The 16160-nt window shown below is 52.0% G+C and overlaps 2 protein-coding genes across 3 annotated transcripts; one reads left to right on the forward strand and one right to left on the reverse strand.

Annotated features, from left to right (window-relative positions):
* Positions 1-1682: 1682 nt before the first annotated feature.
* On the forward strand, positions 1683-6496 carry nr2f6b (nuclear receptor subfamily 2, group F, member 6b). 2 transcript variants are annotated; one of them, XM_003978058.3, is made up of 5 exons: positions 1683-1951; positions 2676-2770; positions 3912-4246; positions 4436-4682; positions 4770-6496. In XM_003978058.3, exons 1-5 carry the CDS (start codon positions 1683-1685, stop codon positions 5042-5044), a joined length of 1221 nt encoding a protein of 406 aa, XP_003978107.1. In that variant the 3' UTR covers positions 5045-6496. The 2 variants fall into 2 exon arrangements, with proteins under 2 accessions (XP_003978107.1, XP_011617660.1); XM_011619358.2 differs by having other exon boundaries at positions 3915-4246; positions 4770-5044.
* A 296-nt stretch (positions 6497-6792) lies between these two features.
* Positions 6793-15759, reverse strand: LOC101068432 (occludin). The gene is made up of 9 exons (XM_003978068.3): positions 15532-15759; positions 12507-13107; positions 11848-12039; positions 11591-11758; positions 9608-9771; positions 8731-8949; positions 8148-8319; positions 8026-8067; positions 6793-7916 (listed from the first exon to the last, which is right to left on the reverse strand). The coding sequence occupies exons 2-9, from the start codon at positions 13086-13088 to the stop codon at positions 7815-7817; spliced, it is 1641 nt and encodes a 546-aa protein (XP_003978117.2). The 5' UTR covers positions 13089-13107; positions 15532-15759; the 3' UTR covers positions 6793-7814.
* Between the last annotated feature and the right edge of the window lie 401 nt (positions 15760-16160).

The raw sequence follows: 16160 nt of genomic DNA on the forward strand, positions 1-16160 counted from the left end.
GTCAGACCGCCGTTAATCCTCTGCGCCGGGCTGTGAGTGTGCGCAGCAGGTGTGAAAAAGGAGCCGTTGGCGTATCATATAACCTTCTGACGAGTCGCTCGCCAGCTACGACAACAACGGTCCTTCCCTGTTATTGTTGGGTCAACAAAGCCGGAGGAATTCCTCGGGATTAGCGTGTAGTGGAGAACATGAGCGTGAGGGCCATGTGCTCACAATGTGATGACTGGAGGCCCCGGTCTTTGTCTCACGGCAGTGTTGGGGTTAACTCCCCCCTTGCCCCCAGGTTGGTGAGGGGTCAGGGGGGAAACAGGCAGCCAGCCAGTCACATTCCTTCTATGTGTGTGTGTGTGTGTGTGTGTGTGGCTGCAGCCCACTCTGTGCTCTTTGACTCCACTGGCCTTATAAGGCATCCAGCGCCATGGCAACGGCAGGACTTGAATAGCAGTGTCAAATCCCTGAGCACACAGACACACGCTCACTCTCCCCAAAGGAGGAGAGAGAGGATCGAGAGCAGCCAGAGAGGAGGCCATCTCTGCCGTCGCCGCTCGCCGCAGCGTCCGGCCCTCACCGCCAAGTCTGGGACCGTTTTTCCTGCTTTCTTTCTTCTTCTGTTTTTTTTCCCCCCCCTGCATACATTATCGCCGCCGGTGCGGGCAGGGAGAAACGAAGGGGAGGGGGGAGAGAATAGAAAGCAGAGGCAGAATAGTAAAGTGTGCAGCGGGAGAGCGTGACTGGCTGACAGGGAATGCCTCCGGTTGTTTTTGCTGGATGGACGAGCACCGACAGAGCAGGAGAAGAAGAGGAGAGGCCGACTGTGAGGGAGTCCGCTTCAGTTTTACCTCATTTCCTCTCTGACGTTTGACACACGGGCGATCAGGAGTTCCTTTACTCTTCTTCTGAAGCCATATAAATAACTGACATTCTGGACATCCAGCCGTCGTCTCTAACTTCTGTGGCGGGGGCCGACGAGTCTGGCGGAGGACTGGCTCAGATCAGCAGATAACGCCGCCGCCGCCGCCGCACAGCCGGAACTGGTTGGACTAGTTTAGAAGTTGGAGCAGAGGGCAGGGCAGTTAACCCTGCCTGGAGGGGAGCTGGTGTTTATTCTGCTCTGACTCGTCCGTCCTTCTGGGAGACAGTCATGCGCCGAGAGGGACGGGGCTGCTCCACTCTTCCGTCCCTCCTCACCATGCTGGGGGAAAGGTGAGCCGTTTCTGCCGTTGTGCTCGACGACCGGGGAAAGTGAGCGGGGAGGGAGACGCAGAGGAGTCAGGGTGTAATTTATTGTTTCCTGTGAAAAGAGCCAGGCGGCACCCTTCTCCTCCGGCGTGAACTCTGAACCAGTCCTTCGCGGGTCTGAAGTTTTCTCAGAACTGGAGTGCCATTGATCGGGGGTCAGGGCAGCGAGCGCGGGTGAAAGACAAGAAGAGAGGGAGCGGGGAGATTAAAGAAGGCAGAGAAAACAGGACGGGGAGGGAGCGCCGGGTCATTACAACACAGACGGCAAAGGGGAGAAAGGTCACAAGAAGAGCCGCCGACAACTTTGTAGGACTTTTAGACCCGCTTGGGCCAATCGGCCGGATCCGCTGTTCCGCTTTTTGGAATTCTAGACTTGGGGTGTAGCTAGGAGACAGGGTGGGTCTGTCTATGATCCACTCACAAGGCTGCATTTCTCAGAAAATATGGCTATGGTGAGCGGGGGATGGGGAAACCCCAGTGGGGACACTAATGGGCTCGGGAACAAGGCTTACCTGAAGCGGGAGGAAGAGGAGGGCTCACCTCAGGCCGGGAGCAGCGACGTGGACGTCGGGGACGAGGACAAGGCCTGCGTGGTGGACTGCGTGGTGTGCGGGGACAAGTCCAGCGGCAAACATTACGGCGTGTTCTCCTGCGAGGGCTGCAAAAGCTTCTTCAAGAGGAGCATCAGGCGAAACCTCAACTACTCCTGCAGGTAGTCTGAGCGACTGTTGCTGCTGTTGTTTTGTTCAGAGCAGTTTATAAATCAGTTTTGTGGAAACGGGTCGGTGGAAAACCACCAATGATACAAAGCTCATGCTAAAAAACGTACTTGGATTTATTCTTGTGTTTGATTATTTCCCCAGTAAATTTTAGCAAAAAATTTTCTTGTTTTTTGCAATTTTTGCAAAGTACAAGAATCCGTTTTCTGTCTCAAAGATACGTCTCAACCTTGGGTACATCTCACAAACAGCTCTGGGGGGGAAAAAAAAAAAGGAAAACGAAATGAAAGCCCTGAAGGTCTGTCATGTGAGGATGGATTGCCTCAGAAGGTCAACATTCCCATTATTCTTCGCTGCAGGAACAGAATGTTGCAACTCTGTTCTCTGCTCATGCTAACAGCAGCCTCAGCCTCTGAATATAGTTTTTTTCCCCTCCTCCCCACATAATAAAGAGCCGAGGCTGCTTGGAAAGTGTCTTTTTGAGCCTCTGAAAGTGCTCTCTGTGAAATGTTGGCAGGCCTCGTCCTGCAGTAAAAGGCAGCGCTGGGGCGTGCAGGGCCAATGATTTACAAAGGTCACAGCCTTGATAGCTTTTCAGCCCCACCGGCTCACATAGTTCACTCATCGCAGGGGTCACCGAGAAGGGGGGAGGGGGTGGTGGTGGTGGTAAATATGTAAACCGCTTTGTTAGTAAATGTTTTGTTTCCTTTTGCCCAGATCCAACAGGGAATGTCAGATCGACCAGCATCACCGCAACCAGTGTCAGTACTGCCGTCTGAAGAAATGCTTCCGTGTCGGAATGCGCAAAGAAGGTGAGCAAGCAAGCTAAAACAAAGCCTGGTAAACCCATATCAACAGGGTTCTGAGCCCAAGAACATGCCAAAACTACACCACAAACACGCTGAAGTGCCAGCAGCTGCTGTCACCGACTAACTTCCTCCCCAAACATTTACAAAGCCGACTTCAAACGAGAGATGTTTCTGTCCGCCGCTCCATTCTTCCATCACCAATCCATCAAATGAAAGAAGCAGCTTCTGAAACACAAATCATTTTTTAAAAGTCTGGGATAAGAGAGTGCTAGTTGGACCGTTTTTTTTAAAGAAAAAAATATGTACCGCGTTCCACCACCAGAGGGCGCTCAACACACTTTACTCCTGAAATTTTGAACCTCATTAAATGTCACATTTTACACAGTTGAGCTGAAATAAGCGATCCATTAATGGTTGGGGTATATTGTCGTCCTCTCCACTAGCTGCGATATGATCTCATTATTTTTATTTCCCTCCCAAACTCCAGACCCATGTGTGCGTGCCCCCTGCTCACCTATAACCTGAGTATTGTATTTCCGTCTGTCAGTGGACACCGCACGTCGTCTCACGCATAAAGCGCTCTAAGGTGTCAGTATGTCCGAGGTTATATCTGGAGCTGCTGACGGCGGCCGTGATGCCGTTCAAACCGTTTCCACGTTGCCTGGAAATGTCCGGCCGGTTCAGGGAAACGGCCGCTCCTCGCCACGGTTTCAGGCGGCCGGGAGTGTTTATGGACACGTGTGGAGCGGCGCCACGCTGCTGTTAAAACAGAACGAGCTGTTTTATTATAAATGAACTTCTGTAACTCGCCTGGCTGGAATTTCCTTGGTTTTCGAGTTTGATTGCTACGCGTGTTTGTTTACATCAGCTTGGTCTGATTGTAAATATATACATTTACATTTGTGTCATTAGAAACATTGGCAGAGAAATTAAGCACAAACCTGGGTGAGAAGCCAGGATTTAATCTGGATCCAGGAGTTATTAAAGAAGTTACTCCTTTGGGTGTTTGTGGTGTGGGTTGGCCACCAGTAGAGGGCGCTCCAGCTCTGTAGGAGCCTGCACACCTGTCTTTACCGCATGTATACACTCAAATAAATAATAAATACAGTATCTCCTCGTTTGAGTTCCCATTTCTTCTTTTCAGCAGTCCAACGAGGTCGAATCCCTCCGTCCCAGCAAGGGATCAGTCCCAACTCCTTACCGGGTGGCGTGGGAGCAGGGGTGCCAGGTCACATGGGCCCGGACTTCTTCAACGGGCAGCCGGTTTCGGAGCTCATCTCCCAGTTGCTCCGGGCCGAGCCGTACCCCGTCAGCCGCTACGGCGCCCCCTACGGGCAGACACAGATGCAGGGGTCTGCGGGCGGAGCCCCCGTCATGGGCATCGACAGCATCTGCGAGCTGGCCGCCCGACTCCTGTTCAGCACCATCGAGTGGGCCAGGAACATCCCATACTTCCCAGAGCTCCCAGTATCAGAGCAGGTCAGTCAGGTGTGGGCGGAGAGCGGTCAAACTTCTGCCGACGTCGTAAAACAGGTTAACGGTTAACGTGACACCGGCGACCTTCGCCCTCGTGGTTGTCGCCGAGTGGTCCGGCTCCACTGCTTTAATTGTAGCTTTTTTCACCCGGGTCGGACCCTCCACGGAACCTTTCTGCTGTCTCCCCCACAGGTGGCGCTGCTGAGGCTGAGCTGGAGCGAGCTCTTCATCCTGAACGCGGCCCAGTCCTCTCTGCCCGTACACATGGCCCCTCTGCTGGCAGCTGCTGGGTTCCACTCTTCGCCCATGTCTGCAGAGCGGGTGGTGTCCTTCATGGACCAGGTCCGGGTTTTCCAGGACCAGGTGGACAAGCTGAACCGGCTGCAGGTGGACACGGCGGAATACAGCTGCCTCAAAGCCATCGCGCTCTTCTCTCCCGGTGAGCGGCAGCAGCTTCGGAACCCCCTCCAACTGTGGAATAATCCCGTAACTACCCACATTTTTTTTTCTGTGTTTTCCTCAACAGATGCGTGTGGACTTACCGACCCGGCCCACGTGGAGTCGCTGCAGGAGAAGGCCCAGGTCGCCCTGACGGAGTACGAGAGGATTCAGTACCCCAGCCAGCCCCAGCGCTTCGGACGCCTGCTGCTGCGTCTGCCGGCTCTGCGCGCCGTTCCGGCCAACCTCATCTCCCAGCTCTTCTTCATGCGGCTGGTGGGCAAGACCCCCATCGAGACGCTGATCCGAGACATGCAGCTATCGGGGAGCTCCATCAGCTGGCCCTACATGTCGGGGCAGTGAAGGCCCGGCAGCGGGCCGAGGCTGGTCGCAGTTGGAGGTTTCGGAACCAAATGCCGGAGGTTCTGTCTGCGGGGCCGGACGCCTTTTGGCAGAAGTCGCACCAAAGCTGCTTTCAGGGAAACAGAGACTTCTCTGCCGTTGTGTTTGCAGCACTTCTTTTTTTGTTTGGCCCGTGTTCAATCTGTCCGTCTCACCCTGCGAAGAGGAAAACCCCCAAAAGACACAACACAGCAGGGCTTTGAATAAACTGACGACTCTTGAGACCAGGCCGCGGACCCGTACTACCTCCTCCCGTATCACCCTAAATGGGACCCCTGTCTGAATCCGGGCTCTGTGTGGACCTGCTCCAGAGCGACTGTGACCGAACCGCGCACGTGCAGACAGAACTGGTCGCGTGCGATGTGATAAGACAGGCCTTCGAAACACCAACCACACAGGGACATTTGCGCCGGAGACTTTTGCCTGTTGTGCCAGGAATAGCCCAGCATTTTAAACTCCACTTTCTTGCAAGTACAGCTTGAATTTAGTCCAGAACAAAAATTAAAAGTCAAGAAATTAGCTCAGCAAACGCCTGGAAACCAACTGATTTCAGTTAAGTTTATCGTTTTGGGGAAAGAAGAAGAATTTAGACCAGCTTTTATTTAAACACTGAACACCATCAGATGTTGGTAATAGAGGCCAATAGAAGCCGCTGAGGAGGCGCTTTGGCGCCCTCTGCTGGCCGTCACGTGATATTACAACTGAAATATCCTCGCTCTATTCAGTCCGATCATTTCTGGATCGGAACGTTCTCTGGATGTTCCGCACGCAAAGCTATGTAGTAATTACCTTTTTTTTTTGTAAATTCTACTGTGCAAAAGTTGACATTTTGAACCTCCCTGATGACGTGGAGCTATTCCTTTAGTGGTCGCGGACAGAAAGTCGGCGTGAATGTACAGAAGAGGAAGCCCTGGATCTCTACACAGTCAACGACCATTATTACCTCATGTTTCATTCATCCGGGATAAAGATTGTTTATCCGTGAACGAAAGATTATTATAAAGGGATCAACGCATCTTTATCGCAGGAACCACAAACAGCATTTGCCTGATGTTCAGTCTCCATCAGAATGTTCCAAAATGCACCGCGTGACGTCGGATGAAGCTTTGCTGGCTGGTTTCCTCTGCTTTTATAATAGCTAGACCGTTTTTGACTTTCTTTTAAAATATATTTGTGTTTCTTTTTAAATATATATATTTGTGTTCCCCGTTTGAAAGCAGGCTGTGAGCACGTCCTGTCGGTCCTCTTCAGATAATGATTATGTTCACGTGACAGTCGTTGTAAATGTTTAAAGGGTTATGGTGTCCGTTGGTACTCAGATAAAGGGTACGGGATGTATAGTTGTAGATCACTTATGCAACACAGATTTAAAAGAAAAAGAATGAATAATTGAATAAATCTGTTACAAATGAATGTCTTGGCGTCTTTTATTGCCGCAGGTGTTTGATCCGCGTTCGAACTGAAAAAGCAACAACTCGAGTTTTCATTTAAACGTTGATATTTGGTAAAAACAAAAACTTTCTCCATTAAAAATCCTTTATTTCCGTAATGTGAAGCGGCATCTTACCACCAGGGGGCGGTGTCCGCACATCTGATGAGCTGAGGCGTCTTCTGGTGTTCTAGCGCCCCCTGATGGACACATCCTGCACGTTTCCCTCCAGAGTAAACACACCATCAGACATAAATGAACAAAATAAATTTGCCAAATAAATAGTTGAAGAATTAGATATGTTTATTACGGAATTGATCTGATTATATCTGTTGGAACTAAACAGTCACAACAACGGTCGTGAAAGGACACAAACTGTACAAAAATAAATGGCTCGCAACTGGTTCCACAATTTACCTTATTAAAAAAAATACAAATGCACGACGAATCAAGTGTCTAAACAATTTACTCACGTCCACTAGAAGGCGACACGTAGAGATTTAATGCAAACATGACCACACGTGAATAAAAGGATAATCATTGAACGCTAAAGAATCATGAACAGTCAGAGAGAGCGGCTTCCAGTTTGTGGAGCGAACATCAAAAACATCTGGTGGGTGCAGCTTGAACACGTTTTAAATGAACACTGATTAACAAAACAAGCCACCGTGAGTCTTTAGTACAAAACAAAACAATACAGACGTCACAAATGCCACAAATCTGCACACGATGACACAGACACGCACATTTGTTCGCAGTGTGAAGTAAGAACATGATTCAGTGAAGTATGTACAGTGCACAACACACACCCACACACACACACACACACACACACACACACACACACACACACACACACGCGCGCGCGCGCACTCTTTCTCTCGTCAGTTTGTCCCCTTTTTGGTCTCAGTATTAAAACAAAACAACGCACATTAACCCATCTGAGAGCAGATCACTTCTCTGATGAAGAACATGAAAAAAAGTACAAAAAAAGTTTGTTAAAGCTGGCAAGGCTTAAAAAAAATAATGCATATCTGCTCCAGAACGATTCCAGCCACCCCTCCCTCTACAAGGTTGCCAGTGTGGAGAGCAGAATGTCTCAGTAGAAACGGCAGTGCTTGGCGTGGAAGCCCCCGCTTCCATTTCCCTCCATCATCAATTCAATTAACCAGTGCGAAATCATTGTTAGCGTTAGCATGCGCGGCGTGTTTACTGGGCGGTTCAGTCCAGGTCGCTTTGGTCTGACAGGATCTCTGCGGCGTCGGAGTGTGTCGCTGCTCAGCGGACCAGGACTCGGCGCGCTCACGAGTGGCTCTTGTCGTAGTCCTTCACCCTGCGCTTGATGTGGAACAGTTTGTGCCTCAGCCGGCGACACAGCTTCTTCTTTGACTGATAGTCTGGCGTCTGGAGGCGAGAGAGCGATTCACAACCGGTCGGCAAACAGTCAGAAACAGTCAGAAACAGTCAGAAACAGTCAGAAACATTCCACACGTCAGAGAACACACGTCCTCACCTGCTTCAGGTCCTTCAACTTGTTGTATTCCTCCGCCACCGCCTGTGGAGCGACAAAAGAAGAGCGTGTCACACGTGTCGCGACCTTGGGCGGTCGTTGTGTCGGCGATAACGCGGAACCACCTGGTATTTGGCGGACGAGTCGTCCAGCGCGTCCAGCTGCCGGCTCAGCTGGTTCAGCCGGTCGTTGACGTCGTCCATCTCGGCGCAGAGCCGCTTGTACTCCCGGAGGTCGGCGTCGAACTCCCGCTTGTATTCGTGCCGCTCGGCGTCGGACGTTATCTCGGGGTAAACGCTGGAGGGCGGGAGAGGGCAGGAAGTCACCCCGGGTTCTCTACGCGCTCCTCCGAACGCGTGTCGACCGCCTGAGCGCGGGTCGATACCGTCAGCCGCCTCTCTGGGTCGGCGCCGGCCATAACGGCCCCTCGTGAACTCGACTGACTCCTGCTTCTGCACCTTTGGCCTAATTCTGCCGCCGTGCCTCGGAGGATTAACGTCCCTCCGTCCCCGCGCTCGTTTACTTAAACATCTGCTGACATACGCGTCGCTCCGGCTCCCGTCGCCGTCATGTGACGCTCGGCTTACTCAGATCAAAGGATGTAGGTCTGATCCGGAGGGAGCGGCGATGTTGTTGTGCGTTCTCAGACAAAGACAATTTGATCTGTAATCCCGGGGAGGGGCAGCATCTGCCCACGGCCTGTCTCACCTCTCCCACTCTTCCCCGTCCAGCTCGTTGCCCGTCTCTCCCCCAGTGGTGTACTCCGTCTCGTACTGGGACTCGTCCCACGCTGGGTTACGCCTGCGCCTCTTGCCCCTGTTGGCGGAGGGTTTCCGCCCCCCGCCGGTCTCCTCTGACGGGCTGGAGCTGGTTCTCCCGGCGTGGGAGAAGGCTTCCGAGGGCCTGCTGGTGGTCCGCTCCGAGTACCTGCAGGAGACCAGATGACTGTCACAATCGGCACTTTGAGGGGATTTGAAGAGCAAGCTGGATCCAGATGTGGACGTATAACAAGCAGCTGGGTAAAAAGATGCTTTAATATCACTGTTCTGTGAGCGCGCGCACGTGCACGTGCACAGGCACACGCAAACAAAACCCGCAGCTTCAAGAGAGGCAAAAATATTTGCTCACAAAGATGGCCGCCTTCCTCTGAGAGTTGGCTGAACATGAAAAGGAAAAATGAATCCGGCCGGGTCAAAGGTCACACACGGAGCGCTTTATTTGGACGGGGCCCTACGCTGTGATAGGCTTTAGAGCTGAGCGGCGATTAGACACGGGCGGCGTTTCACCGGCGCATGCACGGACGCCGTCTGAAATCTTTACAGATTGAAACATTTAAAAAATCTAATGTGGCGTCAGTAATAACCTGGTTAATTACACCTCATGCTGATCCTCTAATCGTCCCTCTGAACTCCGACTCCATCGCTCTGACGTTCTCTTTCAGGCTCTTTAAATAAATAAATAAAATAAATCTCGATCAACGACGAGCCCCCGCCCTCCCCGACCCGTTGAGCCAACAGCTGAAGGTCGCGTTTCTCCCCAACGCGATCGCTAGAAATTCTGATCCGGTCAAACACGGTCGACCCACTCGTTCTTGTCGTAGTCGTCCTCATCGTAGTAGCTGGTGTCCACCTTGGCGGGGGGGTAGGGCAGGAGGCTGTTGGGCGAGGCGTTGAGCAGACCGGCGCCCTTCTCCGACACCAGCAGGGTCGGGGCGTCCTGGACGCTGCGGCTTTCCTCCACATTGTTCACCTACAGCAGGAAAAAACACAAGCGAGCAGCTCAGAACCGACCCCTTCGTGGCGTTTGGACTCGCAGGTTAGAAAATGGCGGCCTTGGGTTTGGGAGAGCGGGGAAGGAAGAAGTTTGTGATCTCAGTGAGTCTGAGTCCTTCCTGTGAGGGCAGCTGTGGCGGAATTCAACACAATAAGAGCTCCCCGGGGGGGGGGGGGGGGGGGGGGGGGGCACCGCGTCGTCCAGTCGCTCTCTGGATGTTGCAGATGTTCCTGATTTCAGGTGCGGACACGGCCTGGCCGAGCCCCCCCAAAAACAATAAGCAGGGAGGGAGGAGCGCGGGGCGAGGATCCGTAAGGAATGCACTCGCAGTGCCCCCCCACCCCTCTGCTGCCCAGAACAACAGGAGCGAGGGGGTAAAAAAGAGCAGAACCGAGCTACACATGACTTGTCGAATGAATCAGAAGCGTACGAGGAGGCTGACGTGAACCACGTCCATCACTGGGGGGGTGAGGTCTCCCCCTGAGCTGCATTTGTTCAATAAACTCCCTGTCAGGGCGTCTGAAGCGCGTCCTTCAAGCCGCCTCGGCGCCCCCCCTCACTGCCGATGACCTCAGCGGACACAATGCCTGAACAAGCTGAATGAGACCAGTGTCCCCGGCCGGCGGAGTGTTGCCGTCCTCCCAGAGCGGAGCCGCACAGAAAGGTCCAGTCACAGACCGGCGCCGTGACTCAGAGACAGGTGACACGGCATCTTCGGCGCCATCCAGCCAACCGCGACCTCCGACCTGCGGAGGCAGAGAGCGGCCCGGCCCTGGACCTTCCTAATGAGGATGATGACATCAGAGAGACACATGTCCTCATCGGACCGAGCTAGTCACATGATTTGCTGCAGGCCTGTCACATCCGCTCTGATCTCTGCACACCTACACGACGGCGCGCACGAGCCGCCCGCGCACGAGCCTCATATACAAACACTCCCTCAAATCCAGCGGAACGCGCCGCGCTTCCTTTTCTCCTTCAGGAATATCGTGAGTCAGCTCTTTGTCGTTCACGGACGAATCCGGTCAATGATTGAACCGACGCCTTTCCCGACAACACGGCGGAACGTGCACGATCCCACGTACAAGCCTCACACCTTAGGAAGCAGTCAGGAATCAGTTCTGTTTTGGGATGAATGGAACTGAATCCATTTAAACATGAGCGGAGGCGCCGGTGCGTCAGGTGAGGGCGCTGCAGCTCAGGCCAGATGTTTACATTTAAACCCCCTAGCAACCACCTGCCGGCTCGCTATCTCACCGCGCGCTTAATGATTATCCAGGGCGAAACCAGGTGGTAGTTTAGGGACAAACAATCTCTGCTATCAGCCACGACCCTGAACAAAGCGGCACGCCCAGAGGACACAGTCGGCTCAGCGGCCGTTCCCGCCGGCAGATTAGCGTCCGTGGACGAGGAGCCGTCTGGACTTTCATCTCATAACGAAATCATGAGTTTCAAACACTGTAAAAACCGAGCTGGGGACAGGGGAAGGCGTCCGTGCGCACCCAGGCAAATGCCTTCGCAGGCTGCTGACCTACCTACACGTCTGCACTTGGTGGCTGAAGCCTGTGCTGAACCCCCCCCGCCCCCCCCCCCCAGACGTTGGTCATTTCATCATCTAATCAAATCTGTCTGTGGACAGCGCGTCTCATCGGGCTGGATTTAAACTCTCATGCTGTTTATTTGAGTGCAAGCTGTGCCTGCACAATTTCAAGGTCAGGTTGGGCTGAAACATAATTTTTCTTTGGCAAATCCCACGTAAACCTGGTCTTATGAAACTGTGGCCGGCGCCTCTCACCCACTCCTCCACGTCCCTCCCCTCCGAGGCCGTCCCGCGGACCAGGGGCTCTTCCCAGTAGATGTTCGGCTTCCCGTGACGCCAGATCTTCCCTCTGGTTTTGTGCGCGAAGAACGCCGCCACGCTCAGGCCGATGACGACCAGGAGCCCGCACACCATGGCGATGCCCTGGGAAGGAGGGACATGGAGATAAATGCAAAGATAAGCTAAAAAAAAATATATAATATCCACAAAGATGGAGAGGAAAAGCTTCACACCTCCTGTGGGTCCACGAAGCAGTAATGGTACAGATACTGGTTGTAGAGGGGGAAGCCGCCCACTCCTCCCACCTGGGAGTATCCGTTCTGGTAGAGGTTCTGGCACATCACCAGCAACGGGTTGTATATTATGTTGGAGGAGCTCTGAGCCATCGGGTTCACGCCGACAATGTAAACGATGCTTATGATGCCCTGGAAGGAGAACCACCGTCAGTCACGCCGATACCTACGCTGTCCAAGAGCCTGGTCTTGGCGTCCTCATTGGGAGGATGCTTCACACGGGCGTGAGGAGAACAGGCAAACCGGACCGTGTAACCCGGGGGCAGCTACCGTTGTGTATGCTTCCTCATTCAAGGTGACTCCTGATTGGCCGAAGCTGTCATGTTACTTTGAGACACGTATTTTGTTAGATAGTTCCGACAAAATAGAACTGCAACGGTGACTTTGATCACCCAATCGATCCTGCTGGAGAAACTCCTCCCCCCTTTAGTTGGGAATTCTTTAAACACACTCAGGTTTAAATGGCAGTCAACCAAGTTTACGGCAAATGGAGGATAAATCTGCTAAATAAATCTGTTTATTGCTGCTTATCAAGGTGACTGGAATCGACAGAGAAGTGGGGCAGGACAAAGATACGGGCGCCTGAAAGTAGGTCTCACCTGCAGGATGGCCATGATGATGCAGCTTATCATGAGGGCCAGGAAGAACTTCCTGCTCCGGACAACACTGGTCTTGGAGAAGCTGGCGATGAAGAAGGCCAGCGCGCCGATGAAGTTGATGGCCGACATGGCGATCATGGCGGATTTGGCCGAGTAAGGCGAGACGTAGCTGCCGCCGTAGCCGCCGCCGTAGCCGCCGCCGTAGCCGCCGCCGTAGCCTCCGTATCCTCCGTAACTTCCATAGCCCCCGTACCCCGACCCGTAGGTTCCAGCGCCGTATCCGGTGCCGTATCCTATTCCATACTGCATGTCCCACATGAGGGTGGAGGCCACGCAGGCAAATATGGCCACGCATAAGATGATCACCGTCCCCATCATGGCCTTGACGATCCCCGGAGGCGACAGCCACTTGTAGAAATGCTGCGGTTTGTCCATGTAGTAGGATCCTGGCGGGGGCGGGTATGCATTGTAATCGCTCTGAGGACCCTGGAGGCTGCCCGGGGGGCCAAAGCCGTTGTTGGAAGGTGGGGAGTAAGGAGGGCTGTACACGGGCGGGCTGTCGTAGCGATGTTTGTCAAACATTGTCCAGAAGTGTCCCAATCTGTCGAGGACAAAAAGATGTTGACTCTATTGTAAATGAGAGGAAGGTAAATGCTTTTTCTCAGCAGGAAGCAGAACTCTGATCACCTATCATATCCTATAAACACTGGCTTTCCTTGGGAGGACTATTATAAACATTACAGCAACGACTTGAGCTTTAAAGTCTGAAGCAGGAAGTCAGAGTCGGCGTGGAGACACCGGTACCAGGACGGGACGGTGAGGCAGCAACAATACTGTCCTTTCTGCCTCTCCGGGAATCAGCTCGGCCGACTTCTGAGCATTTCATATCATGCCGCCAGTTAAAAGCTGACATGTTTCAGTCACATGACCGGCCTGTGTGTATGGTCTAACAATACCCATTCTTCTACAGAGGGAGGGGGCTGCCTGAATGGAAACACGCTAAAATCAGTCTCAAGAACCAAAGGAATGAAGAATTTGTCCAACTCTGAGCTTAGTCTTACGCGAAAACAGCGGCACAAAAGGCCGAAACGTGTCGTCTGTTCACCTGATACCCTCCAACAAAACAACCCGATAAAAAGCTGAGACGAAGGGTCCAGAATCGCAGCTAAATAATCCCACCCGTCTCATCACAGACACGCGTGCTTGACTAACGGGTCCCTCTGCGTGAACGTTTCCCCTGTTCGGTCTCCGAGGAGGTTCTCTGAGGAGCCAACAGCTATTCTGAAATGTAGACCTGCAAACAGACGGACAATCGCTCCCTGACAGCTCCTGACGATAACTCTCCAGTTTTTACAGCCTCTGGCAGAAGGGGCCTCCATCCCAGACACCTTCCTATTATTTCATCCCTCAACCCACCAAGTCCTTCACCCCGTCCCAGTTCCCCTCGTCTCCCAAATCTCATCCTGCCTTCTCTCCCCACTTCTATAACTTCTGGCCTTTGTTTCTGGGAGCAGGAGGAGCAATAGGACGGTGTTGCTATGGAGATGGGGTTAAAAAAAAAAAGGGGAGGTGGGGGGTATTGTCCAGAGAGGATCAGACAAGGGCTCCACTATGCTGCTCCAGAGCGGGGGGAGGACGAAGTTAAAGGAAACCCAGAAAGACATGAGGACAGGTGAGTGGGGGGGTGCAGGGACGTCACATGTGGCTCCACAGGTGCTATTTAAGGTGGGCCGGTCGGGACCAGGGAACCATGAGAAAAGCCTCCACTTCTACTTCATTATCAGGAAAAGTGCAACCTTTTTATGTCCGAGGCGGAGGCAGAAAAGGTCCGGATTAAAAGCAGGGAATGCTGGGAACAGGTACCGCATGTTCCACAACAACAGATGATTTGGCAAGTTTGAATTCAAAAAGAACAAACCTCCCATGTCTGCTAAATTCCTTAGTGGATTGTTTTAGTAACCCAACTGAGACATGCGGGGGGGGGGGGGGGGGGGGTGCAAATATCTGCAGTCTGAACATGAATGTCAAGTATATATTTCCCTGGATCGGGTCACCGTCGTCCCATTAGGATGTTTACAGTCTCGTTTGCTGTGGTGGCAGCTGTAGCGCTGTAATTACCCTCGTACTACAGTGGTGTTTGTCAACCTGGCTACAACATCGCAATAGCAAGCTGTGGAGAAAGTGCAGGGGTTGGACCAAGGTCACGGGCCGGGCTGCACCACAACACAGAGACTCTATCATCTGATGCTGATGCTGGAATTCCAGTCGCACGGTCACATGTCTCACATCTGTCAAAAACTATCAGGCCCGTGAAGGCGTGGGCTGGGGCCCGCTGGCACATATGGGAGCCTGCCAAGACCCCCTGCTCCAAAACACTGCAGTCTGTGGGCCGGAAACCTGAGGAACATCCTGGGAATGTCAGGAGATCCACTGGAAAGGCATGCAAACCCTGGTGAAGGACACTTTGATACATAAACGCTGTTGCCATGCTGCTTAGACTCCCTCTGACCTGATTTTATCTCTGCTATGTACTTTAACAGACTTTGGCTGGACAACACTGGCCTCAACACGGTCTTTTTTTGGTTTTAAACCGTCTTTACCTTGTGTACCTGAGCGGTCATTACCCCAATTATGAATAATAAATTAGCTATTACGCATTTTGTTGCCATTGGTGATAAATCAGCTACGACAGATTCATAAACTACACATTTACCCAGTAATTCAGGCATGTTTAACATGTGCTGATATTATTACTGCTTTAATGATCCTTTAATGGAAGTAAAATATATATATAAATACGATCCGTTAGCTTAAGTATAAAGTGCTGTTAGCTCCGTTAACTTTAGGGACAACCAAAGGTTCCACCTGTCCATAAATCTGACTCTTTACTCCCGTCGGTTCTCTCCCAGCTCCAGTGTTTTCGGTTTCTATAGCGGAGACTTGATCATAGGCCATTTTCTATAATATTTGGAATTTAGTCCGATGTTGGATAGCTAAAACTTGTTTTTTTTTCCCCCGAACTTACCTGGTGGTCGCTAAAGAATGCTGAAGTCTCCGTCAAAACTCCCCCTTCGAAGAAAGTTCGGGACGGCTGAAGTCGCTTCCGTCGAAGGATTGAAAGGCCTTTTCAGACCTGATATACAAATATTTTTCCTCAAAGAAAATAAAAAATCCGAGCCTTACGTTCGCGGACCTGTTTCACGCTGGGGTGAAGGGCTGTTTCTCGGGCAGCAGCCTCTGAACAAGTGCTTTGTCCCGCCCGCCCGCCCGCCGCTCGTCAACCCCGCACCGCCGCGGTTCGGCCCCTAGATGGCGGACTTTCGCCATTTTACAGCCCTGGGAAAAATACGCAGGTTTGATGAAAATACTAAAATTAACTCCTCTGAATTAACAAGAGCGAGACTCTATTCTATTCCCGTATTTAAATGATCGGGTTTTTTTAGGAAATAAACTCCTGAAGTCTGTCCATCAGTTTCCAAAAATCAGATTTTGTTCTACCAACATCGTCATATTTGCGGATGTACTTAAAAAACGAGCCATTATGAGTTATGAAATTTAACCTGGTTGCCATGACGATCATTTAGCGCATAATATTTAATGATTTCCACACTCCTGACCCATTACGAGCATAGATACTCGTTACTTAAGCTGCAA

The sequence above is a fragment of the Takifugu rubripes genome, chromosome 20, assembly GCF_901000725.2.
Source record: "Takifugu rubripes chromosome 20, fTakRub1.2, whole genome shotgun sequence".
NCBI lineage: Eukaryota > Metazoa > Chordata > Actinopteri > Tetraodontiformes > Tetraodontidae > Takifugu > Takifugu rubripes.